This window comes from Furipterus horrens, unplaced genomic scaffold (genome assembly GCF_987537825.1).
Source record: "Furipterus horrens unplaced genomic scaffold, mFurHor1.1.pri manual_scaffold_9, whole genome shotgun sequence".
NCBI lineage: Eukaryota > Metazoa > Chordata > Mammalia > Chiroptera > Furipteridae > Furipterus > Furipterus horrens.
In genome coordinates, this window is record NW_028327179.1 from 34,758,452 (window position 1) to 34,773,105 (window position 14,654).

The following is a 14,654-nucleotide window of genomic DNA, read 5'->3' on the forward strand; positions in this document are numbered from 1 at the left end:
ACGCCCCACACTGCAGGATGATAGAAGCTGGTCAACCTATAAACGTCATAGGATTAAATTCTTTGAGACTAGCTAGATTGAGAGTCAGGTTCAGCGCATATCCAGAGCCTCACATAAAACTGACATCAATAAATACTTGATGTACAAATCTGTGAACTGAAGGAAAGTATCGTGACAAGAAAGACGTTTGGAGAACGTGGGAGTGGAAGACTGACAGATGCAACAGTGAGATCAATGAAGAGTCCTGAACTGAGGTCATGGCAGCTGGAATGACAATGATGACATTCAAATAAGAGATGACTATCTGATAAGGTAGAAAGGTAGGCAAAAGATAGATCAGGAAAGGCCTTGAAAGCCAAGCTAGCAGTCTGGACTTCACCTACAGCTGACAGGAAGCTGGATTTGTATTTCAGATCTGTCATTCAGTTGGAATAGGAGGCAAGCTCTAGGCAGGGCAGCCAATTAGACCACAGCAAGTCCAGGCAGGACAAGATGAGGCTGAACGTGCACCTCAGCAGTGGGAATGAAGATGGCAGGAGCAGACAAGAGCCAATGCTCGGACTTGGGGCTCAGAGGGAAATTTAGGACAGTATCAGCTTTTTGCCTTGGAAAATCATGTGGCTGTTAAGGCTAATCGCTGAAATAGAAACAAGAATAGGTGCAGGTTTAGAGAATATAAGAATTAGTAACATTTTGTAAGTCCTGAGATCAGGATGCAGAGGCAAAAACATCTATTAGGCAGCTGGAGTTCAGAACAGAGAGCTGAGTCAGCCCCACTGATGTGAGTATAACCTATGGGGTAGCCAAAAGCAAGGAACAGACAAACCCACTCAAGGAGAACACGAAAAAATGGCCACAGAGAACACAGGGTTTCCGTTATGATGAAAGAGATGGGGGAGATCTAACCATGCTCAGGGCCTATGATGAAATACCTACACACAAAGGAAGAGACAGAAAAATGTAGATAAGAAAGACTTGATTACACAAGTTTCTGGCATGGAAAGGAATCAAGAGGAGGGGAGGAGGAACTAGCCTAGAACAGAAAATAATCCTCTGAAAGATGGGGGGTGGGGTGGGGAGTAAGACAGGAGCAAATGAAGGTACATATGTGGGCAAGGCACCAATGCCTGATAGTATTCAATGTTGTAAAAAGTGGGAGAGTGTTACAAGTTCAACTGTGTCCACCAAAAATTCCTATGTTGAAGTCTTAAACCCCAGGGCCTCCCAATGTGATCTTACTCAGAAACAGAACCACCGCAGATGTAACTAGTTAAATTAAGATGAGGTCATCCTGGGGCAGAGTGGGCCCCTAATTCATTATGACGATGTCCTTACAAAAAGGGGAAATTTGGATATGAAGACACTCTCTGAGGGAAGACCATGTGAAGACACACAGGAAGGAGATGGCAGCCTCCAAGCTAAGGAAAGAGGCTTGCTTGGAATGGATCTTTCCCTCACAGCCCCCAGAAGAAACCAACCCTGTCAACCCTTTGATTTTGGACTTCTGGTCTCCAGAACTGTGCGATAATACATTTGTGTTGTTCAAGCCTCCCAGTTTATAGTAATTTTCTATGGCAACTCTAGTAAACTATTATCGAGAGAAAGTCACCCACTTAAAGGAAGGAGGGGTGGAGGAGGGTTGCTAGAGGTTCAAGGGAGTGGAAAGGTTTCAGCAGGAAACGGTCCAGCCGCACAGTGTAAGTCTATGCACAGTTGCCTCAGGTTCCAGCTAAGGCTGGAGATGATAAATTTATTTATAGACTGATTTCCTCAAGCAGCTCTTGGCAGCCACTGGGTAAGAAATGAAAAGATGCCAGGTCAAAATCAAGAGCTGGCAGAGTAGATTACAAGGAAAGTACAAAGGGGCAAGGCCACTGAGGATACTGGCAAGACAGTGATGTACCACGAGTGAACAGAGATGGAGGGGAGTGGGTTGTGGGCTGGGAGAACGTGATAGGGCAGGCAACAAAGAGGAAGTGCAGCAGGAATGAGAGCTGGGAAGGAAGGACGGTTACTGGGACTTGTTAGTTTAGAGGAGGAAGTCAGGGAAGCTGAAGTTAGTCCATTGCATGCAATGTACACCAATCATATAGAGGCCTCCAATGATGACAATAGTTAGTGTGACAAAAGACTGCAATAGCTTCCACCACCCTCAATGTATGGAAAAGAATGAGTAAGAATATCCCAAATCATATTTGTAGCTAACCCCTGGACTCAAGTTCTCATTAAAATCACCCTCACATTTATCATTGCAGGTATTATAGTTACGTTTTTCTACAAAATAACAAAGAGGAACATGGACTAGAAGCTGACATCAATTAACACAGTCCTCATATACAAGGTTGTCCAGAAGGTATCCAGCCATGTAATATGAAAAAGAGACATTTATTGAAGAAGATACAAGATACAAGAAATATTGTACATAGGACAATAATGCCTCAGTCCCCTTGAAAGTAGGCACCTTGGCACCTCACACAGTTCTCCCAGTTGCCATCAGCTGCCCCGTCATATTTTCCTGAATCTCATCGACAGTCTGAAATCTCTTACCTTTCAAAGGTGATTTTAGTTTTGGGAAAAGCCAGAAGTTGCAGGGCACCAAACCTGGGCTGTACAAGGACTGAGTCACCTGGGTGATTTGATGTTTTGCCAAAAAACTCTACACAAGACACGATGCATAAGTGGGAACCTTGCCATGATGAAGCTGCCAATCACCAGTTGTCCATAGCTGCGGCCTTCCATAGAGTTTCCACAGAGGAATGTTCAAGCTTCACACAAAATCTGATGCAGATTCATTGCTCTACTCGCTTAGTCATTCTGAATGCTACAGCCACACAGTACACATGCTCACTCAACAGCATCTACCGCTGACTTGTACAGTGAAGTCATCATTGCTCATGCATGCACATTCTAGTCCACTCTCCTTGGCTGCCAGATTCTATCAATGTAATGCAAACCATTCTCGTTACATTAACAATGGCTGGACTTTTTCTGGACATACCTCATCACATTTCACAAAATGATTACATCCAGCAGATAGGAAACAAACTAACCTATAAGAAGGGACTTGCAGAAGTTACAGCTTAGATGTAAAAATGTGAAGCTATTTGATAGGCTCTGTACACATTTTTCTAGCACAAAAGATAAAACAGCTGGAAAATGCCAAAATGTGTTGGCAGCTCCTGATACTTCACAAACATGAAATAACTGAGCAGAGCAAATAATTAAATTCATAAATGACCATCCATTTTAAAAAACAAATAGGGACTTAACTATCTGGGATACATAGCATAAACAAATAAAACTCTTAGTATTTTGAAGGTTTATTTCAGTAACTAAAATTTCTGTATTTCTCCCCAAAGAGCCAAGCACAGTCAACACTTTGTTTTGACAACATATCTCAGCTAAAATAACAGGAACATGAAGCAGAACTAAAACTACACAATTTAACCTCTTAATTTATACACAAGAACCATTCATGAATTGCTGTGGCTTTAAATTTTCCCAAATCTTTCTATACACATACATTTACATTTAATTGGAACTTTTTGCTTCCAAAGTTCGAACAGTTTTAATGTGGTAATTTTACATTGGGGAAGATAACTGTATCTCTGACCTTTCATTTTAGGTCTCATTAGTATTTTAAAACAAATAAAATAAAAAATAAGATTCAAAAATTCAACAGAGGTCATAGTGTAGCTATTGTTCACTGCCCCAGGAAGAATGGAGCCACTCAGGGGACACACCACGGCCATTCCTTGGGGGACCAAAGGTGAGAAAGAAATTTGTAAAGTTCTGCAATAGTATCGCCGATATGAAGTTGACAGTTACTAGAAGCTCTTATCACAGTGTCACCAAGAACAGTGTCCCCTTTAAACTGTGGCTCAAAATAGCAATCTTTTTTCATCCTTCAATATGGCTTAAGCATTTGTTTCTCCAACAAGTATTTGCTTAGCTCCTTCATTTTAGCCATGTACTGTGTCACCCTTAAGGATCCAAAGAGCAAAAAGTTCTGTGGGGAAAAATAATAAAAGAACAAACTAAAACCACTAAAATTCTATTTGGAATACCCTTATGATTAGTTTGTCCACATCGAATGTGTAAATTAAGTCCACAGAACACAAAATGCTTGATATTTCATCAGGATCCACAGACACAATGAATTAAAGGCAAAATGATCATTCTTAGAATGTCCCCTCTCCAAATACAATGACTTCAACAAAATTCCCTATTCTAACAAAATTGCCTATCAATGTAACAGTCTGAGACCAACAGTACTTAACTTCCAAAGGGCCTCATTTTCTCTCTAACAAGCATTAGCATGCAGTTCCTGAATATAATTCCAGGCCAGTTACGAAAGTTAATAGTCATGGTATCTCAGCCTATTTGAGAACAAGTAAATAAATATATTTTTCAAATAGGTTCATATTTTTTCCTCCTCTGTTCAAGGTCAAACATGTATACACACTCTTAAAAAGTCCTCTACATCGATCAGCGAGGAGCAACTAAAGTCAGCTCCCAGCACCCTGGATGAGGCCACAGCTGGAAACAAGAAGCCTCCAGCTCATCAAGACCGAGACAGGAGGAAGTTGCCACACCTCCACGCCTATCTAAGAAGCTGACCCAGGCCCAGGTTTTAAGACTCAAATCCTAACTGAATTCCAAGACATGGTAGAGTTCCCCCAACTTCGAGAGGAAGACCACAAAACAAGTTCAAGAAAACTTATACCAGTATAATCTGATCTTAAAAAAAGGCAGTGACTTCCTATTTATATAATCACAGATGTGGTGCTCTTCTCTGATCTTGGTAAAATTATAATTTTATGTTGACTGTTACATAGGATTCTATCATACATCTAAGCACAGAAAGCAACTTGAAGATCACAGTCTTAACCAATTGGTTTCACAAATGAGAATTGAGCCTGGGGTAAATTAAATGACTTGCCCCGATAGGTAAGAGCTGGTAAATGAGAATTCACTTTGTCTGACAATCAGTTCAACACTCTTCTTAATGGCAACAGATATTTACTCTTATTCAACAGTTACTGAATGTTAACCATGTTCAAGACACCCAAGGGATTACAGAGCTGAACACAGTCATCCTCTGAAGGAACCTGAAACAATATTTTCACAGTTTTAAGTAATGTGCAAATCACACACAAAAAAAGCCTTATTGGAATTTTAGAGGAATATTTGAAAGTAACTCTCCTCATAGCTCTATTTCTTAATTTTGAACGAAATCCTTCATTCTCCTGGTAGCCCTTCCAACTAGAGAAGGTGGATGTCATGCTGAGAGCATCGGTGAGGAGGAAGAGGAGGAAGGCAAGAACAATGACGACACCAGATCAGACATCTACTAAGGACCCATCACTATTCTGGAACCTTTGTAAACTGAGCTTATTTAATCCTCACAACAATTTTATAACAGGCTTGGAAAGAGTCAGTCAATTGCTCTTGAGAGGGTGGCTAACTTAGGGTTTATTTATACGCAGTTATGCCTCTACTACTGCCTCCCAGGCTCCAGACCCTGGGTCTTCCCCTAGTTAACTGGAAACTACCTGGCTCCTCTGGACCGCAATTTCTTCATCTGTAAAATGATGAAGTGGGCCACATGACTGCCAATATCTCTTCCAGGGGTAGCATTCTGAGATCTACTGATCTGAGGTATTTAACCAATCTTTTGTGGTACAGAGGAAGGAAAACACTTTGTAAAAGCTAAGGATAATTTTTCTCCAAATTACAAGACCAAGACTTTGAGCGTACAGAGGTTTCGGGGTAAAGGAGGGTGAGTAGTTACAGGTTTGATATATACATCCTGAACTTTCATCAGCCTTGGATTATTTTGAATATCACGTGTCACAGTCACAGGACAGAACAACATACAATCATATTTTTACATTCCTAATGATGATTAGGAGTCATCTGTAAAAACACAGGAAAATAACATGTTTGTTACAGGTTAGAAGGGAAAAAGCAGGATATAATATAGGGACTGTGATTTTTTTTTTTTTTTTTTTGCTTGTTTTTTAGCATGAGGAAAGAAGTAAGAACTTTCAACAGTGGTTATAACTGGATAATAATATTTGGGAGAATTTTTCTTTCCTTTTTCCCTTTCCTTATTTTTCTTTTTTATGTAAGCTTAAGTTACCTCCATAATTAGAGAGGAGACTTTTCTTTATAAAGAGATAAAAGGTGCCCAATATTCCCACATTGGTCTCTTCTGAGAAGAAAAAAAATACTCTCCTAAAAACATCTCAGTAACACTGTTGAAATTCCAGAAATACAGGTTTAGAGGAAAACATCATTATTACCTGCTACAGATGGGCAAGAAAAGATTCCTCTACTGCTTCAGGTCCAGAGTAACTAAGTTTTATAGGATGTTTCAGGAATGCTAGCAGGGGAAGTTGCTTTGAAGTCCAGGGACACACAGCTTCCCAGAGCCGGGCCGGCCAAAAGAACAGGTGCCGCCGACAAAGCAGCAGACCGTGAGAGCCAGATGATGCTGGCCCCATCCAGAAATCCTGGTCTGAGCGGGTTCTCCCTGAATGGTCCTGCCCCGTACCACAGCCAGCCACATGGCCAAGGGGACTTTCCATGAGCACAAATGGCCTTTCCCCTCTGAAGCACTACAGAAAAGGGGTGACAGGTAGCATATTTCATGGATTCTGCAGTTGTTGTTGTCGGCAGCCGTCCGTCTCGAGAGACGATGGTGTAGCTTCTTAAGAGTCTATCTGCACCGCCAAGAATGGCTGTGCAGTCCGACTCGGGAGTGACACGGTATCTGTCTCCTCCCGTGTTGAATCGACATCTTGCGATGACGCTGGAGTGTCCTCTCCAGTGAAGCTGAAGCTACAGAGCCTGGGCAGGGTGATATGGAGGGTCTGCTGTTGCCCATGCAGCAGACCCTGCAGTTGTTAAACAACCACACCGAGCTAATCTAAGCTTTCATTAGGCTTCAGCACAAGCACACTGTGTAGATATATCGGTGTTCATATATAAACACGCAGTCTATATGTATACATATGTGGCCCCGTTTACAACACAGATCTATTACTGTGGTTTTGGATGGCAACCGTGAAACACCCCTTTATAGCACTCTTGAGAGCGTTTTGTAAACACATTATTTCTCTGGTGACTCCCACTGAAAAACTCAGAAAGAAGTACAACTGAAAAATCACATTCACAATGCTATTAATTACCTCTACCTTACTTGAACAGGTTTTGTGTATGTGTGTGTGTTTTGTTTTGTTTCTGGTTTTTTGTTTTTGTTTTTTTGGCTTTTTGCTACTTTGTAGCAGGTAGATAAAGAACCATCTGATATACAAAGAATAGGAAAACTAGAACAGGAAAAGTCAGCTCCTCCTCTGGGAGCCTGACAGACTATCTGTGGCGTCAACACCGCATCACAGCCTGACTCAGAGGAGGTGTGCGAGGGAGCGGGGTGCCCAGCTTCCCGACAGCCGCAGGCCTGTCCCAAGCACACACATCCCCTTGGGCTGGCCAGCACTGCCATCATCAGGAAGCAACACCACCAAGGCCTGCGGTGACCTTTGTGCATTTGTTCATTTAAAAAGACCTATTTCTGTTCATTCATTTGACTAATTATTTAAAATTGGAAAATAATATAATGTAACGAAAGAGACAGCACCCCTTGTTGGGTTTTTTTAAGGCGCTTCTTTTTTCTGTTTCTAAGTGGGAAGTTGGCACCTAGTGACTTTACCTGACAGTAATTAAATACATCTACCATTAGATAAAGAAATTTAACCTACCTCGTCAAAGGTGGTGTCGTCTTTCTTCAAAGCTATAAAATAAAAAGGAAAAAGATAGTTATTGTGAAACATCTCGAGGAGGCCAAGTATCTAAGTTCTAGAAAACAGAAAAAAATACCAAAGCACTACGGTGTTTTCATTTCATAAAGTAAAATTGTACCCCAACCTGAATAGCAATGTTATAATACAGAGATGAAAACTGCAAATGAGAGAGAGAATTGCACAGCATGCATCTTTGTGAAACACTCTCATAAATATGTAAATGATATGGTCCTCCCAAGTAGGGAAAAGAAGTATGCATATCTTTCCCCTATCTCTTCTTCAGTAGGAAAATGTTTAAATGAAAGTATGGAAGAATCAAAAAATAATATTAAAGAAATTTCCCTTGAACTTCTGGGTTTTGAGCACATATCATTATGCATGGTATGTGGACCTCCCAAACCGATTGATAGGGTGAGACCCACTCTGCACAGTCCCCTGAATGAAATTTTCACATTGAGAAAAGTTTAAGTACGGTGATGAAAAACCAAGCATGTACAATAAGCACTTCAGAGACATAATCCAAACATTTTAACATGAGAAATGTTACAACAAAGTATCGATACAGAAAACAATATATTCAGAATATTTTATAGAAACTCGTGAATACTTGAAATTTATTTTAAATATACATGTCTTTAGAACTGGAAAAAAGAGAAATATTTCATGAATAGTTGACAAACACCTCGTTCCTTGATCCAACAGTTACTTAGAATGTTTCATACTAAGGTAATGCACAAAGTAGCTAATTTAGCTGAAACCACTAACTGGAGCAATCTATAGAATTTCAAATTTGTAGAATTGTGCATAGGGGCTGACTGGTCCATACACCAGCTAGTTCCGTTCCACACAGAAGAACCTGGAAAGCTCTTACTTGGAAAGCCATCTTCTGACAAAAGCAATGGGAAGCAAATTATTTTGGCAAGGAAGCTCTGAGAGAAGTCATGTGCCTAAACTGAAGTTATCATATCAAAGTTTAAATCATATTGTCTAGCATTCTTAAAAAGGTCATTTTTTTCTGTTTCGTATTATAAATTTGTCTTATTTAAAACATTAGTAAGTATGTGGCTGTGGTGGTGTTCAGGGGGAGGAAGGCAGGCTGAGGGAGATACAGTGTTTCTGAAAGTTTAATTCTTAGTCTTCTCCTTTTGCCTAAGAAACTGATCTGTAATAGATTTCTCTACTTCATTTGGAACAGTTTCTTCTAAATGGAAAAAATTAAAAGACAGGATTTTGTCCCAAATAACTTATCTCACATTCAATTACAGATTGCATTATATATTTGACTAAACTTACATTAAATCTAAAATAACCTTTTTTGATAGAAACACAGGGTGGGGCAAATGTACGTTTACAATTGTAAACCCATGAAACAGAGTTTATTCTTGTGTTATTATTTATTAATTATTGTATTATTTTCCATACAAACAACTGTAAACCTACTTTTGCCACAGCCAGTATATAAGATCCTAGATGTTCTTGATGGTAAGGGTTAGATCTTAATCGTTAAGTTTAAACTCAGAATGTAAAACTTCTAATCTAGAAGGCTTTTTTTTAATACCAGTCAATACCGTTACTAGACTATACCCCTCACTCAAACAAAGGCATATCCTTTAATTAACATACTTGACTGGTGATTCTGTTATAAAATATTAATGACCTATGTAAATATAAACAAGTGTGTCCATCTAAAAAAAAACATTTTTTCTGGAATAAGAAATGATAAGCTCATTGACTCCAAATACAAAGTAATTTATTGTACAGCCTCATACCTACCATATTTAATAAATATTAATGGAAAACATTATGTAGCTACCATACAACATACAAACAGCAGCAAGCTTTTAATTCACAATACAAACTTTTAAATATATTTACTTTGGACATGATAAAAGTTCAGGAAATTCAGCCATGGTTTTTCTTAAGCAAAGCATCCAATAAGAGCCACAGCTGATACTACCCCTTAGTGAACTGGAAATATGGAATGAAGACCCTCAAGTTGAGAGATGAAGAAAGCAGAAAACTAGAATGTCTTCAACACCCGGAGTGGACTATGTCCTTCTTGCCCCTTAAGTCCTGCCAATTCCTCCATCATTCTGGATAAAGGAGTGGGGTCTGTGAATAGAAAGAATGAAGAGAAGAGGGAATTGCAGGTGTGTTTTCTATCCATAAGAACAGAAAGCCAGATCCTCTCCCCTGCACACTACACTCTTCTCAAGCCCTGGGTACCACAGGGGAAAACGTTTTAAGACCAAGATGTCTACTGCTTCATTGAAACCCTTCATTGATAAACTGACACTTTACATAGTTTCTTCTAACTATTGAACAACAGTTAACTGAATAATAGTAACAACACAGGCCCATTAAAGGTGTCATTTCCAAATACTTATCAGGTCACTGATGACCTGAACAAACATACAACATCTCATTATTGATTACATCCCCTGACTGTCAGTAATCCTTCATGCAAATGTAAGCCCACAATTGTCTTCAAGGATATCACAGAATAATAAGCATATTACATATTTCTGGGTTAACAGAAGGGCATGTATTAAACCATTTAAGATAATCAGATATTCTAGTCAGTCCTCTGCTCAGACGTTGCTTCCTCTAGAAAGCTTTCCACTATCTCACCAAGACTAAAGTGGTGTCCCTCCTATGTTCTCCAATAGCAAATTATGCTAATCTTCAAGATAGAATTTTTCACTCTATGCATTTTCTCAATGCCCATTCATTGGCCTGTCTTCTCTTAAAGTCCTGAGGACAAGGACCAGTAACAATGGTCACTGAATCTAAAGGCTAGAACAATAACTAGAACATAGGAGGTACTCAATAATTACTTGTTGAATTAATGAGTTATACAAGTATATCTCAATGCAAGAAGACAACACCTTACATTTTAAGGCACTCTAAAGTTTTGATATACAAAAACCATACACTATTCTCTTATTAAAGGATCCTAGATATGAATTCCATTTCATAATTTTCAAATTAAAATCTTTCTTGAAACTACATTGGGAGAGGTATAACAGTTAAATTTGATCTGACCCTTTAACCTTATATTCCTCTTTTCTGACAGAATGGACTTATCAAATGACAGCTGGACTCTAGAATTACACACTTACAGCACAAGGTAACAAACCCAAAATTTCATTGTAACCACAGACGTTTCTTTTTACTCAGTTCTCAAACAAAACAAACAACAACAAAAAAAAAAACCCAAGAAAAGAAAAAAAACCTCTTTTAAAGAAATGGTATACGTGGGTTTCATCTCAAATATCACAGAGTATAAACTTTCTTTCTCTCAGAGAAAATCCAAATAAGGGTGAAGAAATGCATTCAAATGAATATGAAGAAATGTCAGTGTGACCTTAATCTTACACCAGATATTACAAAAAGCTTTTCTCCTCCTAGGGAAATATTCAAAAACAAAAAAGGAAAGAAAAGAGGAAATAGATTTTAATATAAACTTTTGAACAATTATTTAGTTAACAAATTCCCTTTTGTCTTTGTTTTTGCTAACTTAATTTTTAAAAAGATTTTACTTATTTACTTTTAGAGAAAGAGAGGGAGAGAAACATTGATGTGATATACATGGATCAGTTGCCTCTAGCATGCCCCCATCTGGGAACCTGGCTCACAACCCAGGCATGTGCCCTGACTGGGAATCGAACTGGTGACCTTTCAGTTCACAGGGTGGCACTCAGTTCACTGAGCCAAACCAGCCAGGGCATATGCTAACTTAAATTTTTTTTAAATGAGATAACTATAGTAATTTCTAAATAAATCAACACACTGAGAACCATAAGTACTACTGAAATCAGTGGATGACTTTAAAATTCAATTACTTCCACCTTATAAAAGAACCATAGCTGTATAATAGTCTCTCCCTGGCAGCTGTCGTAAATTAGAGTGCTATAGCTTGAAAGGCAATGTGTTTTATTAGACCTTCTATAATACATTAGTCTCAGATCAGCTGTACTTGAGGTGGGCAGTGACCAAGTTGGCATGATCCTTCATGTAGGAATAAATTACACATTAGCATAGCCACTTTGTTGTAGTCAGAATTATTATTAACATTGATTAGATATCCCATATGTTCAAAAATTGCCTTTATTTCCTGTAGATGAATGATTACTATTTTCTTATGGCTAGATCATAATGCTGTACACTTTTTTCATACTCATATAACAAGCTACACTTTTGAATCACACTAAAAAATAAAAAGAAAATATATTTATTTCAAAAACCATCACATATTGGTTAAAGGGAATGAATATATTATAATGTTAGAGTATTCAACAGAAACATGCATTTATTTCTTTGATCTCCTCATGAAGTACCAAAGAAGAAAGGAGGAAGATAGAAGATAAACAAAAAAATTGGGCAGAATAATAACAGCCTCCAGTAATAATTTCCACCATGTGACAGATATTACACTAGATATTTTATGTATTTTATCTGATTTAATCTTCACAACAACCTTAAAAAATTTTACAACTGAGACCTCTGGGGTTTAAAGAAAGTCTGCTAGTTGCCCAAGGTGCACAGCAAGCAGAGAAAAGTGGATTCAAATCCAGCCCAGTCCAACTCTAAAACCTATCCTATTTTCAGGCTAGCTGTACCATAAAGTCAGTGGCCACTTCTTCCCTTATCTTGCTTTCCACTTAGAAGATAATTATGTCAGTGTGATGAAATATGCATTCAGTAATAATGGTAATAACATATTATGAACATCTATTGAGTATTACATACCACACAGGACTTCATATATAGTATTTCACTAAATGCTAATAACAAAATTGATTTGTACATAAAAAGTAAAAAACTGAAGCTCAGAAGTTGAGGGACCTGCCCAAGGTCACCCAGCTACAAGTGGAAACACCAGAAACCCCCAGTCTGTCTAACACACAGCCCACAACACCCTTAGTCTATACATTATATAATCCTGTAGTAAAGCCTCAATCCTACAGCCTTCAGTGCCTTAAAATTCCTTAAAAAATCAGATTGATTTCACTTATTTTTTTATTTTGCAAATAAAACATCAACAAAATACATAGATAACAAAGATCCACTTTTCTGTAATCCTACTTCTAATAAATGCCTCGAGCTTAGTACTCAATCATAATCACTTCAAATATCTTTATCTCCTTTTACAGTATTCCGGAAGGAGATTTGCTATTCAGAATCAAGACCCTCCATCAATACAATAAATAATCAGTTATGTTTACTGTTCTGTTTCTGAAAGGAAGTAAAATCTAATAGATCTTAGAAGACATTTTAACAAGAGTCAGAATCAAAAGATGTTTCTTATCACTAAATCTCAGGGAGCTAGAACAGCCAATTAACTATAATGCCCCATTTGAAAGCATTGTAGTTAATCCAAATTTTACTGATTGTCGATCAAATTCTTGAAATTATTTAAACATAAGGATTTTTTATATTAATGTTCTTGGTTTCTTACTGAGATTCAAGTGCAATGAATTATTTAACACAAAACTGGAAGGACTCCAACAGAGTCATTAGCATTAGTAAATATAGAGTACAGTAAATGTGTTTTTGAACAGGGCTTAATGGACGCCAGAACCGCCTCTGTGATGGGTGACAGGGGAGGGCCAAAACATCCTCCTTATAATAAACACAAACTCAACACCTTGCTCTCTTTTGAACTTCATTTGAATGTACAGACTCTTCATAGACATCCCTAACCTGTAAAAGTGACTAAAGATTGGCTTCACACCATAAACTTGATGGTCATCTTGGGTAAGATTTTGTCTCCCAACACAAAATTTTAAGTTAAAAGTTAACAAAGAAAACTAAATGTTGACCCATGTTTTCTTTTACTTGAAGAAAGTTTGCAGATTTTCCAATGTCCTTACATAATGATTTTTAAACAAATGGATAGAAGGCTGACTACAATACTCACATGCACTCCAGGGTTTTATTTTAAAGAATTAAGCACCCTTGCTCAATTTCCATTAACACCCCTCATTAACGATGATGACAGGTTAAACAAATGAAACAAAAGCTAGAAGGCTTCTTAGGGGCTCTAAGAGGTTATTTTTAGTGCTAGCATAATTCTCTTGCTGAAAGCAGTTACCTGTGTAAATAAGAGTTATGTTAAGAGTTGGTAGCCACTGTCTTAAGGTTTAAAGGGGTTTTCTAAGGCCAGCCCCAGTAATCTAGCAAACCCATTCCACGTGATACTGTTGTCACCGTTATAGTCTGTTACATGGATTTATTCTGAAATGTTCTAAACATTTCTCGGTCGGTTTTTATTTGTTGGTCAGTTGGTTGACTGGTCTAAAGACAATAGCCCCGGAGCTCTAATAAATGGAAGAAGTTCGGGAGACATTCCCAAATGTTCCGACAAGTTCACAGAGCGCATTTCTCTGCAGCAATGGAAAAATTCAGAGACCTCGGGACTGAACACCCAAATCTCGCTTTCGAGGACCTTGAAGTGCCGAACAAAAAGGTCCCAAGGTATCTGTCCCACTTCCCTTTAGGTTAGCTGTGTTAAACAATACCAAAGCACAACTCAACGTTTCACCAATTGCCAACACTAAATTGTTGACTAAACACCCAATACCAAAGACTGCGCGGAAAAAATAACAATTGGCCCACTTAGCCGCATAGTCCCGCGTGCGCCTGGGGCCGGGGCGTCCCTTTGCCTGTCCCCCGCGACCGCGAAAGCCCGAACGGTAATGACGAGGACGGGAAACCCAAATTGTAGGCTTAAGATCATGCACAAATGAAACCCCACACATCCTGAAGGAAAGGGGTGTCTCTCGTTTCCGTCGTCAGCCTCCCCCAGGTCCCGGGCACCGTTCCCTCCACCGTCCGCGCGCA

General features: G+C 38.7%; 1 protein-coding gene across 2 annotated transcripts in view; it reads right to left on the minus strand.

Moving 5' to 3' along the window:
- CDK14 (cyclin dependent kinase 14) overlaps positions 1-14,654 on the minus strand; it is a 564,775-nt gene that overhangs the window by 549,499 nt on the left and 622 nt on the right. For both annotated transcript variants that reach the window (XM_090287257.1, XM_090287259.1), the window contains exon 2: positions 7,767-7,798. In XM_090287257.1, coding sequence (XP_090143383.1) covers positions 7,767-7,798 — 32 coding nt within the window. The remainder of the gene's footprint in view (positions 1-7,766; positions 7,799-14,654) is intronic.